Raw genomic sequence first — 25427 nt, 5'->3', positions numbered from 1 at the left:
TTGTATTCTACATTTGTTTCAGGTTTAATTCATATAAAAGGACTAATATCATACTGCAGCATTTGGTAAGTTTGGATTTTGTTTTTCTGGCATTATTAGACTATGATGGGTAATTTAAAATGTCATTGTTAGGGAAGTAGAGAAATACTGGCAGATTTTGTTGACCATGGTACACTGTGATTTCCAATTTTATAGTATCAAATTTGACACGTATAACTGGTAGGAATTGGCATAAGGTTATAGGTAAGAGGTCAAGTCAGAATGCTTAGGTTTAAATAACAAATCTGCTACTTAATCTTGGGCAGATTACTTGCTGTCTCTCAGCCTCCTTTATTGATATTTTAAAAAGGGGGATATTAGTATTCACCTTAGAGTGCTTATGAATAATAAATAATTCATTTAAAAATCTAATATAGTGCTTGGCATATAATGGTCATTTAATACATGTTACTACTACTATTGTACTAATAGTACCCTTCCAGAGCTTAGATGGTCTTAGTTTATCAAGTTGTTAGGAAGAAATGATTTTTATTCATTTTTGTATATCTCCACTATCGACTGAATCTGTCCCCCCAAATTCATATGTTGGAGTCTAATTGCCAGTGTGTTGATATTTGTTTTTTTTTTTAATTAAATTTTTATTTTTACTTTATTTTACTTTACAATACTGTATTGGTTTTGCCATACATTGACATGAATCCACCACGGGTGTACATGCGATCCCAAACATGAACCCCCCTCCCACCTCCCTCCCCACAACATCCCTCTGGGTCATCCCCGTGCACCAGCCCCAAGCATGCTGTATCCTGCATTGGACATAGACTGGTGATTCGATTCTTACATGATAGTATACATGTTTCAATGCCATTCTCCCAAATCATCCCACCCTCTCCCTCTCCCTCTGAGTCCAAAAGTCCGCTATACACATCTGTGTCTTTTTTGCTGTCTTGCATACAGGGTCATCATTGCCATCTTTCTAAATTCCATATATATGTGTTAGTATACTGTATTGGTGTTTTTTTTTTCTGGCTTACTTCACTCTGTATAATCGGCTCCAGTTTCATCCATCTCATCAGAACTGATTCAAATGTATTCTTTTTAACGGCTGAGTAATACACCATTGTGTATATGTACCACAGCTTTCTTATCCATTCATCTGCTGATGGACATATAGGTTGTTTCCATGTCCTGGCTATTATAAACAGTGCTGCGATGAACATTGGGGTACATGTGTCTCTTTCAATTCTGGTTTCCTCAGTGTGTATGCCCAGCAGTGGGATTGCTGGGTCATATGGCAGTTCTATTTGCAATTTTTTAAGGAATCTCCATACTGTTCTCCATAGTGGCTGTACTAGTTTGCATTCCCACCGACAGTGTAGGAGGGTTCCCTTTTCTCCACACCCTCTCCAGCATTTATTGCTTGCAGATTTTTGGATCGCAGCCATTCTGACTGGTGTGAAGTGGTACCTCATTGTGGTTTTGATTTGCATTTCTCTAATAATGAGTGATGTTGAGCATCTTTTCATGTGTTTGTTAGCCATCCGTATGTCTTCTTTGGAGAAGTGTCTATTTAGATCTTTGGCCCATTTTTTGATAGGGTCGTTTATTTTTCTGGCATTGAGTTGCATAAGTTGCTTGTATATTTTTGAGATTAGTTGTTTGTCAGTTGTTTCATTTGCGATTATTTTCTCCCATTCAGAAGGCTGTCTTTTCACCTTGCTTATAGTTTCCTTTGTTGTGCAGAAGCTTTTAATTTTAATTAGATCCCATTTATTTATTTTTGCTTTTATTTCCAGAATTCTGGGAGGTGGATCAGGAGGATCCTGCTGTGAGTTATGTCTGAGAGTGTTTTGCCTATGTTCTCCTCTAGGAGTTTTATAGTTTCTGGTCTTACATTTAGATCTTTAATCCATTTTGAGTTTATTTCGTGTGCGGTGTTAGAAAGTGATCTAGTTTCATTCTTTTACAAGTGGTTGACCAGTTTTCCCAGCACCACTTGTTAAAGAGATTGTCTTTACTCCATTGTATATTCTTGCCTCCTTTGTCAAAGATAAGGTGTCCATATGTGTGTGGATTTATCTCTGGGCTTTCTATTTTGTTCCATTGATGTATATGTCTGTCTTTGTGCCAGTACCATACTGTCTTGATGACTGTGGCTTTGTAGTAGAGCCTGAAGTCAGGCAGGTTGATTCCTCCAGTTCCATTCTTCTTTCTCAAGATTGCTTTGGCTAGTCGAGGTTTTTTGTATTTCCATACAAATCTTGAAATTATTTGTTCTAGTTCTGTGAAAAATAGTGGCTGGTTTGATAGGGATTGCATTGAATTTGTAAATTGCTTTGGGTAGTATACTCATTTTCACTATATTGATTATTCTGATCCACGAACATGGTATATTTCTCCATCTATTAGTGTCCTCTTTGATTTCTTTCATCAGTGTTTTATAGTTTTCTATATATAGGTCTTTAGTTTCTTTAGGTAGATATATTCCTAAGTATTTTATTCTTTTCATTGCAATGGTGAATGGAATTGTTTCCTTAATTTCTTTTTCTACTTTCTCATTATTCGTGTATAGGAATGCAAGGGATTTCTGTTTGTTGATTTTATATCCTGCAACTTTACTATATTCATTGATTAGCTCTAGTAATTTTCTGGTGGAGTCTTTAGGGTTTTCTATGTAGAGGATCATGTCATCTGCAAACAATGAGAGTTTTACTTCTTCTTTTCCAATTTGGATTCCTTTTTATTTCTTTTTCTGCTCTGATTGCTGTGGCCAAAACTTCCAGAACTGTGTTGAATAGTAGCGGTGAAAGTGGGCACCCTTGTCTTATTCCTGACTTTACGGGGAAATGCTTTCAATTTTTCACCATTGAGGATAATGTTTGCTGTGGGTTTGTCATATATAGCTTTTATTATGTTGATGTATGTTCCTTCTATTCCTGCTTTTTGTAGAGTTTTTATCATAAATGGATGTTGAATTTTGTTAAAGGCCTTCTCTGCATCTATTGAGATAATCATATAGCTTTTATTTTTCAATTTGTTAATGTGGTGAATTACATTGATTGATTTGCGGATATTGAAGAATCCTTGCATCCCTGGGATAAAGCCCACTTGGTCATGGTGTATGATCTTTTTAATGTGTTGTTGGATTCTGATTGCTAGAATTTTATTGAGGATTTTTGCATCTTTTTGTAGTATCTTTGTCAGGTTTTGGTATTAGGGTGATGGTGGCCTCACAGAATGAGTTTGGAAGTTTACCTTCCTCTGCAATTTTCTGGAAGAGTTTGAGTAGAATAGGTGTTAGCTCTTCTCGAAATTTTTGGTAGAATTCAGCTGTGAAGCCGTCTGGACCTGGGCTTTTGTTTGCTGAAGATTTCTGATTACAGTTTCAATTTCCGTGCTTGTGATGGGTCTGTTAAGATTTTCTGTTTCTTCCTGGTTCAGTTTTGGAATATTGTACTTTTCTAAGAATTTGTCCATTTCTTCCACATTGTCCCTTTTATTGGCATATAATTGCTGATAGTAGTCTCTTATGATCCTTTGTATTTCTGTGTTGTCTGTTGTGATCTCTCCATTTTCATTTCTAATTTTATTGATTTGATTTTTCTCTCTTTGCTTCTTGATGAGTCTGGCTAATGGTTTGTCAATTTTATTTATTCTTTCAAAGAACCAGGTTTTGGCTTTGTTGATTTTTGCTATGGTCTCTTTTGTTTCTTTTGCATTTATTTCTTCCCTAATTTTTAAGATTTCTTTCCTTCTACTAACTCTGGGGTTCTCCAGTTCTTCCTTTTCTAGTTGCTTTAGGTGTAGAGTTAGGTTATTTATTTGACTTTTTTCTTGTTTCTTGAGGTATGCCTGTAGTGCTATGAGCTTTCCTCTTAGCACTGCTTTTATAATGTCCCACAGGTTTTGGGTTGTTGTGTTTTCATTTTCATTAGTTTCTGTGCATATTTTGATTTCTTTTTTGATTTCTTCTGTGATTTGTTGGTTATTCAGAAGTGTGTTGTTCAACCTCCATATGTTGGAATTTTTAATAGTTTTTCTTCTGTAATTGAGATCTAATCTTAATGCATTATGGTCAGAAAAGATGGTTGGAATGATTTTGATTTTTTTAAATTTATCAAGGTTAGATTTATGGCCCAGGATGTGATCTATCCTAGAGAAGGTTCCATGAGCACTTGAGAAAAGGGTGAAATTCATTGTTTTGGGGTGAAATGTCCTATAGATATCAATTAGGTCTAACTGGTCCATTGTATCGTTTAAAGTTTGTGTTTCCTTGTTAATTTTCTGGTTAGTTGATCTGTCCATAGGTGTGAGTGGGGTATTAAAGTCTCCCACTATTATTGTGTTATTGTTAATTTCCCCTTTCATACTTGTTAGCATTTGTCTTACATATTGCGGTGCTCCTATATTGGGTGCATATATATTTATAATTGTTATATCTTCTTCTTGGATTGATCCTTTGATCATTATGTAGTGGCCTTCTTTATCTCTTTTCACAGCCTTTGTTTTAAAGTCTATTTTATCGGATATGAGTATTGCCACTCCTGCTTTCTTTTGGTCTCTATTTGCGTGGAATATCTTTTTCCAGCCCTTCACTTTCAGTCTGTATGTGTCCCTTGTTTGAGGTGGGTCTCTTGTAAGCAGCATATAGAGGGGTCTTGTTTTTGTATCCATTCAGCCAATCTTTGTCTTTTGGTTGGGGCATTCAACCCATTTACGTTTAAGGTAATTATTGATAAGTATGATCCCGTTACCATTTACTTTATTGTTTTGGGTTCAGGTTTATACACCATTTTTGTGTTTCCTGTCTAGAAAATATCTTTTAGAATTTGTTGGAGAGCTGGTTTGGTGGTGCTGAATTCTCTCAGCTTTTGCTTGTCTGTAAAGCTTTTGATTTCTCCTTCGTATTTGAATGAGATCCTTGCTGGGTACAGTAATCTGGGCTGTAGGTTATTTTCTTTCATCACTTTAAGTATGTCTTGCCATTCCCTCCTGGCCTGAAGAGTTTCTGTTGAAAGATCAGCTGTTATCCTTATGGGAATCCCCTTGTGTGTTATTTGTTGTTTTTCCCTTGCTGCTTTTAATATTTGTTCTTTGTGTTTGATCTTTGTTAATTTGATTAATATGTGTCTTGGGGTGTTTCGCCTTGGGTTTATCCTATTTGGAACTCTCTGTGTGTCTTGGACTTGGGTGATTATTTCCTTCCCCATTTTAGGGAATTTTTCAACTATTACCTCCTTAAGGATTTTCTCATGGTGTTTCTTTTTGTCTTCTTCTTCTGGGACTCCTATAACAGTGTGTTGATATTTGGAGATGGGGCCTTTAAGAGGTGATTAGGTCAGGAAGGCAGAGTTCTCATGAATGACTCAGTACCTTTATAAAGGAAACACCAGAGAGCTCCCTCCCCTCTTCTGCCTTCCGAGGAAGGATGCAGTGAGAAGACAGCCATCGATGTATGAACTGGGGAGTGAGACTTCACCAGACACTGAATCTGCAGGCATCTTGATCTTGACTTCCCAGCCTCCAGAATTGTGAGAATCAAATGCTCTATAAGCTATGCAGTCTATGGTGTTTTTGTTATAGCAGCCTGAATGGGCTAAGATACCCTCTCACACAACCTGACAAACACCTTGCACATAAAAATGACAAGCCCCTCTGATGCAGCACTTATGGTATGGCAGGTGCTATTCAAAGTACTGATACTTATTATTAATAGTTCAGTTGATTCTCATAGTCTTATGGGATAGATACTACCGATCTTTCATCTGTAGTTCTGAAACCTCAAAATCAAACGTTTGTGGATGTTTGTGGTCAATGCATTTGGTGGCTGTCTTGCTGTTCACGCTGTGATCGCTGAACCCAGGGTATGCAAGGCACACGCTAAGAGACTGGAAGGAGACTCAGGAAGCCACAGGAACTGCAGACACATTTATTCTTTCCCGGCTGGCACGGCAGCCATAACACAGCCTCTCTTCTGGCTGATGCAGCAGTCATAGCAGCAGCCGTAACATAACCAGAACGCAGCTGTGACCTTACATAAAACATAACCGTGATGTCACTCCAGTATAGCCCCAATAAGCAGCAGCAGCTGGGGCTTTCATGGTGAAGCTCATACAGGTGTACCGCACACACTAGCCTGCGACCAGGTGAGTACCTCGTGATGCGCCTGCGCAGTACCATAAGCAATCTCAGCTGTTACATACCATGCAAAGTCATTGTCTACAGAACGTGAGGTGAGAGGGCCTGACTCGTGCCATCTTGTTAATTTCTCCACATTCCACCTCTTCAGGCTATAATCCATGGGGTCACAGGAGTTGGACATGACTTAGAGACTAAACCACATTCACCCCTTCAGGGTCTCTCACATCACAATCTATCCACAGTCCATCTTCCGCGATATTCCCTTGACAAGTAATGCTAATCTTTGAATTTACATCTCCCAAAAGCAGTAGCTATAACAACAGTTATATCCCCCAAACATAGAAAATCCAGTGCCGGGTATCACCTGGAACTCATGTTGCAGTCCTTGCCCTCAATGGGGCTAAGAAGAGCCACCCACTGCGTGTGGAGTGCCGTTTTCTTCCTTGGCCAAGTCCAGTCCACCATCTGTCCTTGTGAGATTTCAGGAAAGCCTTCACAGGAGCAACTCCATGTCTGCTGGTTTTTTTTTTTTTTTTTTTTATTAAGGATCCACAAACCTCTCCCATAGGCTCCAGGCCCACCCCTTCTGGGAGGGGATTTTTTTTTGTGGTATTCATGGACCACCCACATGATTCCAAATGCTTTCACACTGTTCTAAATTTGCAAGAGAATCAGAAGTTAGTAGCACATGACAGGACACAGCCTTTACAGTATGACCTGTATCACAGGACACAGCCTTTACAGTACGACCTGTATCACAGGACACAGCCTTTACAGTACGACCTGTATCACAGGACACAGCCTTTGCAGTGCACTATTCTACTAAATCTACATCACAGGTCACAGCCTTCACAGTACACTGTTCTACTAAACCTATATCACAGGACGCAGCCTTTGCAGTACGATCTGTATCACAGGACATGGCCTTTGCAGTACGATCTACATCACAGGACACAGCCTTTGCAGTACGATCTGTATCAGAGGACACAGCCTTTGCAGTACGATCTGTATCAGAGGACACAGCCTTTGCAGTACGATCTGTATCACAGGACACAGCCTTTGCAGTACGATCTATATCAGAGGACACAGCCTTTGCAGTACGATCTATATCAGAGGACACAGCCTTTGCAGTACGATCTGTATCACAGGACATGGCCTTTGCAGTACACTGTTCTAAATCTATATCACAGGACACAGCCTTTACAGTACGATCTGTATCAGAGGACACAGCCTTTGTAGTACGATCTGTATCACAGGACATGGCCTTTGCGGTACACTGTTCTAAATCTGCATCATTTGACTGCCATAGCCATCAGTGTATGCGTTAGGAATGGGAAACTGCTCTGGCTTGCCATAAACAAGGCTGCATTCAGCACCCGTGTCACCCAGGGCCATTACTCTTTGTATACTAGCTAGTGACCAGTGAATTGCAAGTTCTACATGGGGCCTCTAGTCCCTGTTTGGGCTCAGGAGGGTGCCTTGATCTGAGCCCTATTCAAAGTGAAAAAGGGCGTCATCTAAAGGTACATGTTGGGTGCATGTAATCTTCTAGCCGAACTACCTGTATCTCTTGCTGTGGGTGCTTCCCGAACTTGGTAAACTTCTCCTTCAGTCTCAGTTGCCTCCATAGCTCTCTGGGCTATCAGTTTTATTTCTGTCAGCTCCTGCTACTAGCAGATCAGCCCACATTTGCATTCTCATCACCTGGGTGGGGCTGTTATCAGTTTGGGCCCCCTTCAGGGTCCTCACACTTCTAATCCCCTGTGCCTGTGGCCATCCCTCTATTTCTCCCAAGCTAGCCACCACTGAGGTCACCGCATAGATGGGACATCCCACATAGGGTACAAGAATAGCAGTCAGGGGTCCAAAGTGGTAGATGGGGCATTGTTCAAAATGGCATCTCGAATGCCACCAGTAAAATGCTCATCATCTAGGCCTCAGCATTTGGGTTAGATACCTGCTGCATCATGCCCAGTTCTCTTGCCACGTGGGTCAACTCAGCATAGGGATGCTTCTTAGGGTATCCGGAGCGCTCCCGCGTTCGACCACATGGTACAGATGGCAGCGTTAATCCATTCCGTCAGGGTGTGTGCTTGGTGAGGTGCACCCTGCGTGAGCCACCTAGCCTTCTGTAGCCTTTGTCTCAACGAGGGGTGAGTGGTTATAGATGCCAGCTGTTCTACCTTGTGCCCGGAACACAAGATACCATCTACCCTGGTGTCCCCGAGTTGCAAAAGCCATCCATACTGCCAAGGGTTTCCTGTGCATTTGTTGAAACTGCTTACCCAAGTCAACCAGCTTGACCTGAGTATACGGTGGATACCTCATTAACTCAGTCACATTGGAGCCTGCTTGAGGATGCCCCCAGCCCAGGTCACAGACTGCTCATGCTTCTCTTTCTGCCGTACAACGGGCCTCACTGCCAAGTGGAGACCCGCAGTCTCACAGCGTTCATCACCACTGTCACTTACCGCCTCACTGTCAGAGATGCTGGGTTCCCCGGGGCCACGGGATTCTTGCTGCAATGCCAGTACACTTCTTCCAAGCATCTCTGCATATTGCACACTGGAGTGGCATCATGGAGAGCACTCTCCATATTGGCCTTCAGGGCAGCCAGGAGGATCCACTGTACGGTGCCAGTGGCAGTCCGTGCTGCCTTGTGCAGCAGAGGGGAACTCATCGCCTGTTCACCTTTCCAGTGCTGTCCAGGGAACAGTCCACCACTTCGCGGTCTTCCACTGGAGCCCACACCAAGAGGATCGCAGCCACACAGTACCGCATGCTATGAGATGGCCACGGTCTTCCTACATCCAGTGGAGCCTCAGGCTCTTCTCCCTTCTGGGTACCCTGCCGCCTCTTCTTATGTGGAGCCTCAGGCTCCTCTCCCTGCTGGGTATTTTGTCAACTACACCAATTTATTGCTCTTCATCCTGTTCCTGACACCAGTTGTCTTGCTGTTCACACTGTCTTCGCTGTTTGCTGAACCCAGGGTAGGCAAGGCATGAGTTAAGAGCCTGGAGGGAGACTCGAGGAGCTGTAGGAACTGCAGACATGTTTATTCTCCCCTGGCTGGCACAGCAGCCATAACACAGCCTGTCTCCTGGCTGATGCAGCAGCCGTAGCAGCCACAACATAACCATAGCATAACCGTAACAGACTCACATGACTCACATAACATCATCATGACGTTGCTCCAGTGTAGCCCCAGTGCAGCAGCAGGCAGGGCTTTCACGGTGAAACTCACACAGCTGTACCGCACATGCTGGCCCGCAACCAAGTGAGTACCTGTGACGTGCATGCACAGGGCTATAAGTGATCTCAGCCCTTACACAACCACGTAAAGTCATTGTTTACAGAACACGGGGCGAGAGGGGGTGAGAACAGCGGGTGAGAGAGCCTGACTGGGGCCGTCTTGTTAGTTTCCCCACAGTGGCAAAATATGGAACATACTTTTGAAACTCTTTTTGTCTCTATCCTTTTTTAAAAATATTTATTTATTTATTTTAATTGGAGGCTAATTACTTTACAATATTGTATTAGTTTTGCCATACATTGACATGAATCAGCCATGGGTGTACATGTCTTCCCCATCCTGAATCACCCCTCCCACCTCCCTCCCCATCCCATCCCTCTGGGTCATCCCAGTGCACCAGCCCTGAGTGCCCTGTCTCATGCATTGAACCTGGACTGGCGATCTGTTTCACATATGATAACATACATGTTTCAATGCCATTCTCCCAAATCATCCCACCCTCGCCTTCTCCCACAGAGTCCAAAAGACTGCTCTATGCATCTGTGTCTCTTTTGCTGTCTCGCATACAGGGTTATCGTTACCATCTTTTTAAATCCCATATACATGCATTAGTATACTATATTGGTGTTTTTCTTTCCTCTGTATAATAGGCTCCAGTTTCATCCACCTCATTAGAACTGTCTTTATCCTAACTAGTGTAAATATCCATGGTTTGGTGCAGAAGTAGTAAAGCATTTGGTTACAGTGTACTGACCCAGACTCTATGTGATATGTACTTTTACCTTTCCAAAGTCTAGAAAATTTTCTGAATTTTGAATTGCATCTGGGCCCAAGGAGTTTTGATAAACAGACTATGGCCTTATCTCTGTTTACTGGGTCAGCATCAGAGGGAACAAGAGGCTAAGTAGTGTGCCCCAGTGTCCGTGCCGCAGAAGTAGGAGGTGGGGTTTGAATCCAGGCTATCTGGCTCCATAACTGCCTACTGCACTCTAGCCTGTGGTGGAGTGGGCACTGAGTTTAACCATTGCAGCGTGTTTCTCCATCCAGCCTAAGTGGAGATGGGCATATGAAAACTGGAATGTCTTACCCTTGTTTGTTTTAGTCAGCTGATTACACAGAGGCTGAGGAGTTCCCTGGAAAAAGAACTTTATTTTTCATATTTAGGTTCATATTTAGATATGCACATAAGTGGAATACCCACTTCCAGTGGTATTCCAAGAATATTCTTGCCTGGAGAATTCCATGGACAGAGGAGTCTGGCGGGCTACAGTCCAGGGGGTTGCAAGAGTCAGACACGACTTAGTGACTAAACCACCACCACAAGTGGAATAGAAAGACATGGCAATCCAAATTTCATGGGATTGTGTGACCTGGGGTATAAACCACTTTGAGCAAAGGAGTGTAAATTGGACACTCATCAAGGCCTGAGGGCTGAATGGTTCTAGGTACCAGTGTTGGTTTTTACATGTCCTCAGATCTGGGGGGAGAGGAGCTTCCCAAGTGGCACAGTGGTAAAGAATCTGCATGCCAATGCAGGAGACATGAGTTTGATCTCTGGGTCGGGAAGATCCCCTGGAGAAGGAAATGGCAACCACTCCAGCATTCTTGCCTGGAAAATTCCGTGGACAGAGGAGTCTCATAGGCTGTTGCCCATGGAGTCGCAGAGTTCACATATGCACATGTGACTGAGCACATATGCACACAGAAATAGGGAGGCTGTATCCCAAGAAGTCCTTCTGTGACCCTTTTAAAGAGCTAATGACTCCAGGAGTAAGAGCCCTTTTGACTTCATACTGGAATGATGGAAATATGTCATTGATGGCAGAACATCAGGCAGAGTTATGAGAAATGGATAGAACTGACTTGTGATAATAGTGTGACATTCCTTTTGACCCTTCAGAGATATTAGATGGACCTTACCTGCCTCTTGAGAAACCTCTATAAAGGTCAAGAAGCAACAGTTAGAACTGGACATGGAACAACAGACTGGTTCCAAATAGGAAAAGGAGTACGTCAAGGCTGTATATTGTCACCCTGTATTTAACTTATATGCAGAGTATATCATGAGAAATGCCGGCTGGATGAAGCACAAACTGGAATCAGAATGTGAGGAGAAATATTAATAACCTCAGATATGCAGATGACACCACCTTTATGGCAGAAAGTGAAGAAGAACTAAAGAGCCTCTTGATGAAAGTGAAAGAGGATAGTGAAAAAGCTGGCTTAAAACTCAACACTCAAAAAACAAAGATCATGGCATCCGGTCCTATCACTTCATGGGAAATAGATGGGGAAACAATGGAAACAGTCACAGATTTTATTTTCTTAGGCTCCAGAATCATTGCAGATGGTGACTGCAGCCATGAAATTAAAAGATGCGGGCTCCTTGGAAAAAAAGCTATGACCAACCTAGACAGCAAAGCAGAGACATTACTTTGCCGACAAAGGTTTTCCAGTGGTCATGTATGGATGTAAGAGTTGGACCATAAAGAAAGCTGAGTGCTGAAGAATTGATGCTTTTGAACTGTGGTTTTGGAGGAGACTCTTGAGAGTCCCTTGGACTGCAAGGAGATCAAACCAGTCAATCCTAAAGGAAGTCAGTCCTGAATATACATTGGAAAGACTGATGCTGAAGCTCCAATACTTTGGCCACCCAATGCGAAGAACTGACTCATTTGAAAAGACCCTGATACTGGGGTCATCATTCTAGTGGCTTTTAACAGAAGATTTTGTAATATTCTTTGTTCGAAGTTTGACCCTCTGTAAATGTCCTGCAAAAATACTTCACCTAAGTGCTGGAAAGTCCATGTTTAAAGATATTCCTGCATCACTGTAATAGCAACAGTAAAAAATTCGGCACAGTGTTGATCAGTAGGGGACTGACTAAACCATAATTGAGAATGAACAACTGTTAAAAATAAGTGGGTAGCATGAGTGTGCAATTGGCAAAATGCATACTAGGAAATATAGTCAAGGCTATGGTTTTTCCTGTGGTCATGTATGGATGTGAGAGTTGGACTGTGAAGAAGGCTGAGCGCCGAAGAATTGATGCTTTTGAACTGTGGTGTTGGAGAAGACTCTTGAGAGTCCCTTGGACTGCAAGGAGATCCAACCAGTCCATTCTGAAGGAGATTAGCCCTGGGATTTCTTTGGAAGGAATGATGCTAAAGCTGAAACTCCAGTACTTTGGCCACCTCATGCGAAGAGCTGACTCATTGGAAAAGACTCTGATGCTGGGAGGGATTGGGGGCAGGAGGAGAAGGGGACGACAGAGGGTGAGATGGCTGTATGGCATCACTGACTCGATGGACGTCAGTCTGAGTGAACTCTGGGAGTTGGTGATGGACAGGGAGGCCTGGCGTGCTGCGATTCATGGGGTCGCAAAGAGTCAGACGAGACTGAGCGACTGAACTGAACTGAACTGAAGTGAACTGAAATGCAATGCTCTTCTCCCTCCCCTGCAGCAAACAGTAGAGGAAACAAAGGGATGGAGGCTGAACTTGAGATTTTAAGACTCAAAAGATACACCCACTTTTAAAAAATGAACAGATGACGTTTATGAATGTATATTTTGTGTTTATCGTAGAAACCAAGGCAGTTGTTACTTTTGAAGGGAAGGAGTCTGTGATCAGGCTGGGGCAAGTGAAGCTGGCTAGATAACAGAGTTTGGGATAGGTTTTAGTCTGGTAACTAGTAGTTAGCCTGTTAGTGTTCCATGGATGCTGGGAAAAGATACGAAACTCTTGAGTTAGAGATAGAGAACATCATTATTAGTGACCCAACGAGCAGCGTTGAGCTTCAGGTTAGTTCTGGTTCCCCTTGCTCCCCAAGCTCCACGGGTGGCAGAAGGCCCAAATGAATGAGTTCATATGCAGTGAATTGCATTACAAGACAGTGGTACTGAACTTGGGGGAACCTGCCAGTCTGTAACATGCCGTAAGCAAGCTACTGTCTGTCCCAGAGGGACACTACCTTTTCTTCAGTTTTTCTCACAGCAAATACAGCTCTGAAAAATGACCCAGGAGCAGAGCAGTCAGGCCCTTGGGTACATGACATACAGCAATAAAGTGCAGGGAAACCTCAGGACCCGCAGTGGATGGCTTTTCCCAACAGCCAGTCAGGTCACTGCAGGTGTAATTAGTTAAAACGAGATCGTACCGGAGTAGGAATTACTGGAGTAATTCAGGATCGCTTGTCCTTATGTTGCCCTTGTTGTTGTTCAGTCACTACGTCGTGTCCTACTCTTTGCGTCCCCGTGGACTGCAGCACGCCAGGCTCCTCTGTCCTCCAGTTGTCCTTATATAAAGGGAAAATTTGGAGATATACACAGGAGAATGCCATGTGAATATTGGAGTTATGCTGTGACAAGCCAAGGAATTACCAGAAGCTAGGAGAGAGGCCTAGAACAGGTCCTTCCCTAGCGACTTCAGAGGAGGTTTGGTCCTGCTGACAGCTTGATTTCAGCCTTCTAGCCTCCACACAGTAAATTTCTGTTTAAGCCTAGACTTTGTCTGTGGTGCTTTGTTATAACAGCCCTAGCAAAGGAATATAGTTGCTGTGTTACACTTGTCAAAATTAAGAACATTGCAATATTAGTGTTGGTATTAATTTTGGACTTTGTTTGGATTTCACCAGTTTTTCCGTTAATTTTCTGTTGCAGAATCCAGTCCAGGATATCGCCTGGCTTTTCTTTGTTGTGTCTTCTTAGTCTTCCAATTTGTGCACTTAATCAGTCTTTCCTTATTTTTCATGACCATGGCAGTTAGGAGGAACACTGTCTGGTAGCCTGTAGAATAGTCTCTAATCTTGGCTTGCATCTATTGTTGCTGTTTGTTTTTTAATAGTTAGACTACAGTTAAAAGTTTATGGAAAGAATATTACAAAGGAAAGCCACCTTCTCATCACATATCAGGGACTATCTGAGGGTTTTGACATATGCCTCAGGGAGTACATGGCATCCTCATGACAGCTGGTGATGCTGACCTTTATCAGATAGTTAAGGTGGTATTTGTCAGTAGCTCAGCTGGTAAAGAATCTGCCTGCAATGCCAGAGACCCTGGTTTGATTCCTGGGTCAGGAAGATCCGCTGGCGAAGGGATAGGCTACCCATTCCAGTATTCTTGGCCTTCCTTGGTGGCTCAGCTGCTAAAGAATACGCCTGCAATGTGGAAGACCTGAGTTCAGTCTCTGGGTTGGGAAGATCCTCTGGAGAAGGGAAAGGCTACCCCCTCCAGTATTCTAGTCTGGAGAATTCCATGAACTGTACAGTCCATGGGATCACAAAGACTTGGACATGACTGAGCAACTTTCACTGCTCTCTGAAGTTACTGTTTTTTTCCCTTTTCTACTCTGTATTTGGAAGCATGTCAGTAAGTTCAGCCCACACTCGGAAGGTGAGGGGGACTATGCTTTACCTTCTGGAAGGCAGATTTCCATAAATTATTTAAATTCTTCTGTGGGTGAGATCATCTCATCTCTCCCATTGATTTTTAAAAAAAATATTTATTCCATTTTTATTTGGCTGCATGGGGTCTTAAGTTGTGGTACACAGGATCTTTGATCTTCATTGTGGCATGCCAGATTTTTAGTTGCAGCTTGTGAACTCTTAGTTGCAGCATTTAGTATCTTGTTCCCTAACCAGCTTTGCAAGAAATGTTCCCTTGGTATCTCTAATTTTCTTGAAGAGATCTTTAGTCTTTACCAGGAATGGTATGGACCTAATAGAAGCAGAAGATATTAAAAAGAGGTGGCAAGAATACACAGAAGAACTGTACAAAAAAGATCTTAATGACTCAGACAACCATGATGGTGTGATCACTCAACTAGAGCCAGACATCCTAGAATGCGAAGTCAAGTGGGCTTTAGGAAGCATCACTACAAACAAAGCTCGTGGAGGTGTGGAATTCCAGTTAGCTCTTTCAAATCCTAAAAGACGATGCTGTGAAAGTGCTGCACTCAATATGCCAGCAAATCTGGAAAACCCAGCAGGGGCCACAAGACTGGGAAAGATCAGTTTTCATTTCAGTCCCAAAGAAAGGCAATGCCAAAGAATGCTCAAACTGCTGCACAATTGCACTCATTTCACATGCTAGTAAAGTAATGCTCAAAATTCTCCAAAATAGTCTTCAACAGCATGTGAACCATGAACTTCCAGATGTTCAAGCTGGACTTAGAAAAGGCAGAGGAACCAGCGGTCAAATTGCCAACATCCATTGGATCATCAAAAAAGCAAGATAATTCCAGACAAACATCTCCTTTGCTTTATTGACTATGCCAAAGCCTTTTACTATGTGGATCACAACAAACTGTGGAAAATTCTTCAAGAGAAGGGAGTACCAGACCACCTGACCTGCCTCTTGAGAAATCCGTGTGCAGGTCAGGAAGCAAGTTAGAACTGGACATGGAACAACAGACTGGTTCCAAATTGGGAAAGGAGTACATCAAGGCTGTATATTACCACCCTGCTTATTTAACTTATATACAGAGTAAATCATGCAAAATGCTGGGCTGGATGAAGCACAAGCTGGGATCAAGATTGCCGGGAGAAATATCAGTAACCTCAGATATGCATATAACACCACCCTTATGGCAGAAAACAAAAAAGAACTAAAGAGCCTCTTGATGAAAGTGAAAGAGAGTGAGAAAGCTGGCTTAAAACTCAAGATTCAAAAAACTAAGACCATGGCATCTGGTCCCATCACTTCATGGCAAATAGATGGGAAAGCAATGGAAGCAGTGACAGACTATTTTTTTGCGCTCCCAAATCACTGCAGATAATGACTATATCCATGAAATTAAAAGACACTTGCTCCTTGAAAGAAAAGCTATGACCAACCTAGCAGCATATTAAAAAGCAGAGACATTACTTTGCTGACAAAGGTCTGTCTAGTCAAAGCTATGGTTTTTCCAGAAGTCATGTATGTATGTGAGAGTTGGACTATAAAGAAACCTGAGCGCCAAAGAATTGATTCTTTTGAACTGTGGTGTTGCAGAAGTCTCTTGAGAGTCCCTTGGACTGCAAGGAGATCCAACCAGTCCATCCTAAAGGAGATCAGTCCTGAATATTCATTGGAAGGACTGATGCTGAAGCTGAAACTGCAGTACTTTGTGAGGTATCTTTTTATCAGTATATTCTTTTGTTCATCACGCTTTTAATGTTGTAGCCCATTAATCCTTAATGTTTGGAAGGCACTGTGAGTCATAGACCAAGGGTGTGGTCCTCATAAGTGCTCCTGTCCTTCCTCTGGGAATGGGCTGCCTTTCCCTCCCTCACTTTTCCTTTGACTGCTGTTCCTTTTCTCCAACTCTGGGTGGTAAACATTTAGGTCAGGAGGCTGTGGTTTTGAAATGCTTCTCCCTTTGGATTAAGGTTCTTATTTTGTAAACCTCCAGCCTATTTCCCCACTGTGGAAGGGCTCCCCTAGAACAAGGTTTTGAAGTCCTTTCTCTTTCCCCTGCAGATTTAGCCTTTTGCTCTGTGTGTAAGATGAGAGAAAGGGATTTAGCTGTGCCTGATGTTTCCCACCCCCAGCCACCACCACACGGGGGAGCTTTCTCTAGTCTTCCCTGGGAGAACCTGATTGGTTTCCAGGAGGAAAAGCCAGCAAGAGTAGGAGCTCCCCACATGATTATGACCCCTTCACCCCCCGCCATCAGGAACTTCATACTATTAATTTGCCCACACTTGACCTGTCAGTTCAGTTCAGTTGCTCAGTCGTATCTGACTCTTTGCAACCCCGTGGACTGCAGCATGCCAGGGTGCCCTGTCCGTTACCAACTCCTGCAGCTTGCTCAAACTCATGTCCGTTGAGTCGGTGACTTGACCTCTAGCAAATCATTAGACATTCTAGTTAATCTTCCTTAGGGCTTCTGCCTGAGGTAAGCAAATATACTGGTCCTACACCTCCCTGAAGGCACCTCTCTCTCCAGACTTTATTATGGGACTGTTTGCCCTCTGACCTCCTGTGTCTGATTGAGTTCATCAAAAGCCATTAATTTGTAGTCTCTTCACCCTTTTTTCTTGTTAGAAGGTCAGGAGGTGCATCTTTTCAGTCTCAGCATCTCTGAACTGAAGCCAAATAATAGTCTTAAGATTGTCTCTGATATTAGGTGGTAATTTATGTTGTTGTTCAGTGAAACTTTTTTTTTTTTTTTTGACTGGCAAGTCTGACTTGGTTTAAGTAAAAAAGAAATTGAGTGTGGCGAGAGATGAAAGTTTATTAATACTTGTATGTACCATGTTGTATAATATGAAAACTTTTATCTGTATTACTTTAAAATTTAGAATGGTGTAGGTATCTGAAAACTGCAATTTTTTTGATCTATCATCTGTTTTTTGTCTGAGTAAGGGTTTAATCAAGGAAGTAGAACCACCGAGTATTGAAGGGGAGCAAAATTCGCCACCCCAAGATGTGCCACTTGCCTCACTCAGCGTGATGTGTGAGGCCCTTCTGGTTGTCGTTTAGTCACTTGGTTGGGTCTGACCCTTTATGATCCCATGGACTATATATAGCTCATCAGGCTCCTCTGTCCGTGGGATTTCCCAGGCAAGAATGCTGGAGTGGGTTGGCATTTCCTCCTCCAGGGGATCTTCCCAATCCAGGGATCGAACCCGAGTCTCCTGCCTTGGCAGATGGATTCTTTATCACTGAACTGCCTGGGAAGCCTGGGTGAGGCCCTAAGAACTTCTGTATTAGGCATGTTCTTCACTACTACTGTATATGATCTTGTAATCTCACTTTATAATCTGGCCTTAAAGCACTTTTTCTGCCTACTTTCCTGTCATTTTCTCAATCAGCCTTTATTCCACTCCTGTTAAACATCTTAATATTACCAGATATTCATTGTTCATGTTTCAGCATGTGCTACTCTCCAGGATTTTCACTCCTTTTTTTCCTAGAGTACATCAAGGTCCAGCTCAAATATCATTGTTTTTCCTTTTTTCCAAGTTGTTGGTAGCTACTATAGTCAGAATTATTTGCCCTCTGTATTCATCTTTGATTTCCAAGTACCTAACATATTTCTTGGTATACAATAATACAGATTTACGAGTATTTCACAGTCTAAGAAATTCTAGGACTGGGTTCTAATCGATTCACTAAGTTCACTCAAATAAAAATTAAGAGATTTAAGAGGTATAAATCTTTTTTGGAATTGTTTATCTATACTGTGTAAAGAACTTTAAGACACTTTGTCAGATGTAACAAGTTGTCCGTTTGATTAGCTGCTCTTAACATTGTGTGAAAGATTTACATTTAATGTGTGATGTTGATGTTGACTTTAGAATTTCATCCTAAAGTTATTCTTTGTTTACACAGAAAATGTCTAATCACACAGATGCAGCAGCAGAAGTCCTGTTGGAAAGAAAAGGTTGTGCAGGAGTGATAACACTAAACAGACCAAGGTTTCTGAATACACTGACTCTTGGTATGATCCGGCAGATTTACGCACAGCTAAAGGTTTGTCATTTTCTTGAAGCAGTCATACGGATCCTTTTAAAAGCGTGTCTTTATAGAACTTTCCTAGTGTTTTCTCCCACAGAATCGCTTCAGTGTATGGGTGCAGTGCCCAAGGCCCATTGCTTCTGGAGTCCTCAGTTCTTTCCTCAGTGGTTGTCCTGGAGCATCCCTAGTGACAGGGAGTTCATTGCTGCATAAGACACTCTATTCCGCTTGAACGTGGCTCCAGGTTCTGGTGGCTCAGATGATGAAGAATCTGCTTGCAATGCAGAAGACCTGAGTTCGATCCCTGGGCTGGGAAGATCCCCTGGAGGAGGGCATGGCAACCCACTCCAGTATTCTTTCCTGGAGCATCTCCATGGACAGAGGAGCCTGGAGGGCTACACTCCATGGGGTCACAAAGAGACACGACTGAGTGACGAAGCACACCGCAAGTTTCTTCTTACATTCTGCCGCTCTTCATTTTTCCAACCTTTTGACCAGTGATATTGGTCCTGCCTCTTGGGTCATGAGTATATACATATAGTCTGCTTCTACATGACAGCTTTTTTGGTTGGAAGATGACTGTTTTTGAAGTACTTGTCCAGCCTTTTCTTGGAGAAGGCCTTAAGCTTTCCTATTCTAAGAAAACTGCATGGTGTAGTGGAAAAACATGACTTAGTCACACAACCTGGGTTTGAAATTTTGAATTTCTGTTTATTAACTCTATAGATTGAAAATGTTACTCTCTCTGTGTTCCATTTTCCTCAGCTGTGAAACAGGGATGGTAATTCATAGAATTGTTGTAAAGATGAAGTGAAATAGTGTACCTGATACACTTGGCCACATAGGGGTTAAAGATGAGTTCTCCCCTGCTCACCAGATCCTTAATTCTTCCTTTGATGAGTCTTCCATTCTTTATCTGTTTGGGCCACCTTATAATATGTACTCAAGTGTGATATAGAGGAATAAACCAGGTGTTCCAGGTTAAAGTGGAAGAAAAGTAGAAACTTCCATGTTAGAATACCATATTTCTATTAATGTAATCCAGTATTGCATTAACCTGTTGGACAACCACCTCTTCCCAGGTACATCTCTTCTTTATCTTGTATATTTTTATTCTCTAGTGTAGAATTCATGGAACCCTGGTTAATTCTTCTGACTCTGGGAAACTAATTTTTTATTTGGTCCATTGTTCTAGCCTTTTCAATATCCATTGGCTCTTGATTCTTTCATCCTGCTTATTTATTAGCTGTCCTTACCAACCCCAAAACACTTCCGGATTTGATCAGAAGTGTTTCCGCTCTGTTATTTACAAATTTGTCAGTAGGACAGAGCCTTTATCACCACAGTAGAAAGATCACTGCTGTTTATCTGCAGTCTCTGGGCTGACTTGTTTATCAGATTTATAAGCTTATGTAACATAATATTATTAGGCCCATATTTTTTTCACCTTGTATCAAAGTTGTCATTATCAAATATGGATCACAAAATGTACTCATTTAGCAACTTTGGAATAGCTTCTAATTTATGTCAGAAAAGAAAATGAAGTTAGAATCCATTCTTCTGGATATGGTTTATAAAGCTTATGCTTTGCATATATCCATATATGTCTATATATACACATATGTGTTTATGTGTATATGGATATATATAATTCATTTTTGTAATTTATTTTTTTTATTGACGAATAATTGCTTTACAGAATTTTTGGTTTTCTGTCAAACCTCAATGTGAATCAGCCACAGGTCATGAGTTTGTATTTATAATATGTTTATACCGTCTTCTTTTACATTTGATTAGAAGTGGGAACAAGATCCGGAAACTTTCCTGATCATCATAAAGGGAGCTGGTGAAAAGGCTTTCTGTGCTGGAGGTGATATCAGAGGTAAAAACATTGCTCCCTTTCACCTAAATACTTTATTTCCCCTAATCATCTTGAACAAAATGTCTAATTTATGATATGTGAATTCACTTTTTATTTTTGAATAGCTGTTATTAACAGCTCAGTTTATCACAGGCATACGTGCCTGCGTGCTCAATCGCTCAGTTCTGTCTGACTCTGTGACCCCATGGACTCATCAGGCTCCTCCGTCCATGGGATTCTCCAGCCAAGAATACTGGAGTGGATTGCCATGCCCTCCTCCAGGGGATCTTCCCCACCCAGGGACTGAGCCCACATCTCCTGCATTGGAAGGCAGATTCTTTACCACTGAGCCACCTGGGAAGCTCTTTCTTTAGGCAGTTTACCAGAAATGCTTCCTGGTTATAACTCAGCTTCCTCTCCCTAAACACTCATAGGCCTGACAATCTGGCTATGTTGAGTACTTGTCATTCTCCAGATATAGTGTATTCTTACATATATCTATGACTTCGTCTGTGCTTTCCCACTGTTCATGATCCCAAAGCAAGAATGTACTTAATATAGTATTTATCCTGTTTATATTATCAATGTTTTTATGTTTAAATACACATGTTGAGATAGTCAAAAAGGTTAATTATCCTTATCTTGCTAATTATTTAGGTCAGTCTGTACACATTTAACAGTTAAAGACAAAAGAGAGAAGAAATGTTGAGTTTGTAGGCTCCTGGGATTTTTTTTTTTTTTTTTAGTGTTTTATTTTTTATATTTAATTTTTTTTTGTATTGTGTTAAGATGATGTTCGGAGAAGGCGATGGCACCCCACTCCAGTACTCTTGCCTGGAAAATCCCATGGGCGGAGGAGCCTGGTAGGCTGCAGTCCGTGGGGTCGTGAAGAGTCAGACATGACTGAGTGACGTCACTTTCACTTTTCACTTTCATGCATTGGAGAAGGAAATGGCAACCCATTCCAGTGTTCTTGCCTGGAGAATCCCAGGGACGGGGGAGCCTGGGGGGCTGCTGTCTATGGGGTCGCACAGAGTTGGACACGACTGAAGTGACTTAGCAGCAAGATGATGTTAGGGTTATTCTGTTTACTAAATCTATAATTTTATGTAAACCATTATATTTGGAATAGAAAGAAACGATCTCAATTCAGGACATAATTTCAAATATCTGTTAAAAGAACTGAATCTTGAAATCTCACTTTAAAATTTCCAGCTGCTTAGGCTTTATTTTCGGCTGTGCTGGGCCTTTCTTGCTGTGGGCTTTCTCCAGCTGCGGTGAGCAGGGCCTGCTCTAGTTGTGGTGCTTGGGCTTCTTACTGCTGTGGCCTCTCTCGTTGCAGAGCATGGGTGCTCGGCCATGCGGGCTTCAGTAGTTGCTGCACACGGGCTCAGTAATTGCGGTTCTTGGGCTCTAGAGCGCAGTCTCAATAGCTGTGGCACTGGCTTAGTTGTCCCACTGCATGTGGAATCTTCCCAGACCAGAGATCAAACTGATGTCCTTTGCATAGAGAAAGGTTAGTCGCTCAGTCATGTCTGACTCTTTGTGACCCTATAGACTGTAGCCCACCAGGCTCCTCTGTCTGTAGAATTCTCCAGGCAAGAATACTGCAGTGGGTAGCCCTTCCCTTCTCCAGGGGATCTTCCTGACCCAGGGATAGAATCTAGGTCTCTCCTACACTGTAGGCAGATTCTTTACTGTCTGAGCCATCAGAGAAGCTCTAGCCTGACTTATTAATTGAATTGTTTTTGAATTTATTGTTTTGCCTACAACTGAAATATTTTTAAAACACTGTTTTTCAGCCTAGAATTAACTTTTGCTCTAGAGTTGGGCCTTTGATCCTGTCAGTTTACAAATGAGCAGAGCCTTATGTGTTGATTTTAGCATCTTCTATTTTTGCATATGAGTTTTAACTTTATATTGCTGTTTGGGAATACATTTACAAATTCTAGAATTATTCTAATTTACATGTATTAAGTAATGGATCTCAATTCCAAGAAATTTAGTTTCCTTAAACATAGTCCGAGACAGTGAGTACTCTGAAAAAAAATTTTAAATGATATTACTAAAACGTTATTTAATTTATGTGGAACTATTAATAATTGATTAGAATAAGATTAGAAAGCAATCTCAGAGGATTTCTGAAGTAAAAGAGATTTATTTCACCAGCAATACAATTTGTACTTCTGTTCTTTTAGAATTGGTAAGAAATGAAAAAAGATAATAGATAATAGTTTCAGGGATTTTATCAGTGAAAGCCTCAGAATGAGGCTCAATATCAAACCTTTAAAAAATTTTTTATCTTTTTAATTTCACTTTAATGATTAATTAATTAATTAATTTGGCTGTACTACATGGCCTTTGGATAGTTCTCTGACCAGGGATTGCAGCTGGGCTGTGACAGTGAACTCTGATTCCTAATCACTGGACCACCAGGGAGTTCCCAATCTTTTTTTAAAAAGAAAAACAGGAAAAGAAGTCAATATTTGGTTGGAACATTTTGAAGGAAGCTGTATCAGTTCTGAAGTTTGTCTAAAAATCTAATAGTCACCAATTTTTATGCAGCTCTTTCCCATAAAAGAAGAAACATGTATATATATTTAGTTTATATTTTAGTTGGTAATTTTCATGGAGAAGGAAGTGGCAACCCATGGCAGTATTCTTGCCTAGAGACTCCTGTGGACAGAGGAGCCTGGTGGGCTGCTGTCCATAGGGTCACACAGAGTTGGACATGACTGAAGTGACTTAGCATGCATGCGTGCATTGGAGAAGGAAATGGCAACCCGCTCCAGTGTTCTTGCCTGGAGAATCCCAGGGACAGAGGAGCCTGGTGGGCTGCTGTCTATGGGGGTTGCACAGAGTCGGACACGACTGAAACAACTTAGCAGCAGCAGCAGTAGGTAATTTTCATAGGACTTAAAGACAGGAAAAGCATATGCACTTGGTAGTATATGGAAGAGAGTTTTGATGGCAGTTTTGACAGTGACTATAGTAAGAGTGTAGTGGATGTGAACTCTGGATAACAAAAGAAACCATTTGATTTTAACATCCTTATTTATTAATATCCATGAAAATATAATAAGAATATTACTATCTCATTTACCTCTCGAGCCTCACCTTTTACCATTCTCCTTTAGTCTTTTAGAACTACTTTTTCTTTACTTATTTCTTGATTTTATTCTTCTTGCTGTTTGCCATTGTAGGTACTCCTTTGTCTACTCAGAGCCTCCAACCCCCCGCTGCCATCATTTTCTAGGAAACCCTTACCTATTGTTCACATTTGGTTCAGATGTCTCTCTTCCGGAAAGCCTTCTTTTAATCAGATCTCTTCTGCTTCCATTCCTGTCGCATCCCAACCTTAGAGTGGGCATGGCACAGGGAGTCTATTTTAACAGTCTGTCTCACTAGTCTGAACTCCAAGCAGCTGTCTTATAACAGCACTGAAAGCGCATGGTACCTAGTAGATGCTCAACAAATGTTCCTTGAAATGAATATGACAGACGTATTTAACTAGTCAGAATATATAGAACTCTGCGTGTGCATGCCCACGTGTGTGCATTTATTCTTTGTGTGCATTCGTATAATGTACTTTTTTCTTTTTTTGGCCATGCTGCACAGCTTGTGGGGTCTTAGTTCCACCACCAGGGACTGTGCCCCCTGCAGTGGAAGTGTGAGTCCTAACTGGACTGCCAGGGAATTCCTTGTATAACGTATTTGTGTTAAGATATGTTGCCAAAGAAAACATGTATACAGCAAATGTTTATTCAGGTGCTATAGAAAATAGTCAAAATAATATGTATTTGGTACCAATATATAACTTACAATTTATAACACCTTGTAAGTTGTTCTAAAAAAGAATTTTTGCCTTGAAGTTTTGACATTGGACTATGGATTTGGGGCTGACTGTACTATGTCTGTGGTATGGGCGACTTCAGAACCTTAAGAAACCATTCTAGACTTTCCCCTTGGTACTTTCTATCACAGTATTTTAAATTTATCTGACTGTTTTGACTGGAAAACACTTTTTTATATTTGTAATCCTTTTTTTTTCTTATATTTTAGCACTCTCAGAAGCTAGAAATACAAACCAGAAAATGCTTCAAGATTTATTCCGAGAGGAATATATTCTGAACAACGCCATTGGTATGTGTGCTCTGCTGACAGCTTTGAAAATAGAATGAAGACAAAAGCTGCATCAGTTCAGTTCAGTTCAGTTCAGTTGCTCAGTCGTGTCCGACTCTTTGTGACCGCATGAATCACAGCACGCCAGGCCTCCCTGTCCATCACCAACTCCTGGAGTTCACTCAGACTCATGTCCATAGAGTCAGTGATGCCATCCAGCCATCTCATCCTCTGTCATCCCCTTCTCCTCCTGCCCCCAATCCCTTCCAGCATCAGAGTCTTTTCCAATGGGTCAACTCTTCGCATGAGGTGGCCAAAGTACTGGAGTTTCAGCTTTAGCATCATTCCTTCCAAAGAAATCCCAGGGCTGATCTCCTTCAGAATGGACTGGTTGGATCTCCTTGCAGTCCAAGGGACTCTCAAGAGTCTCCTCCAACACCACAGTTCAAAAGCATCAATTCTTCGGCGCTCAGCTTTCCTCACAGTCCAACTCTCACATCCATACATGACCACTGGAAAAACCATAGTCTTGAGTAGACGGACCTTTGTTGGCAAAGTAATGTCTCTGCTTTTGGATATGCTATCTAGGTTGGTCATAACTTTCCTT

At 41.7% G+C, this 25427-nt stretch overlaps 1 protein-coding gene across 1 annotated transcript in view; it reads left to right on the top strand.

Moving 5' to 3' along the window:
- Positions 1-25427, top strand: part of HIBCH (3-hydroxyisobutyryl-CoA hydrolase) — a 112316-nt gene that overhangs the window by 12037 nt on the left and 74852 nt on the right. The window contains exons 2-5 of the mRNA XM_005675847.3: positions 23-65; positions 18712-18852; positions 20635-20719; positions 24761-24841. Of these exons, the coding sequence (XP_005675904.1) occupies positions 23-65; positions 18712-18852; positions 20635-20719; positions 24761-24841 (350 nt within the window). The remainder of the gene's footprint in view (positions 1-22; positions 66-18711; positions 18853-20634; positions 20720-24760; positions 24842-25427) is intronic.

The sequence above is a fragment of the Capra hircus genome, chromosome 2 (assembly GCF_001704415.2).
Source record: "Capra hircus breed San Clemente chromosome 2, ASM170441v1, whole genome shotgun sequence".
Taxonomy (NCBI): Eukaryota; Metazoa; Chordata; class Mammalia; order Artiodactyla; family Bovidae; genus Capra; species Capra hircus.
Note: the sequence above shows the minus strand (reverse complement) of the source record. Positions and strands in the feature narration are given on the sequence as shown.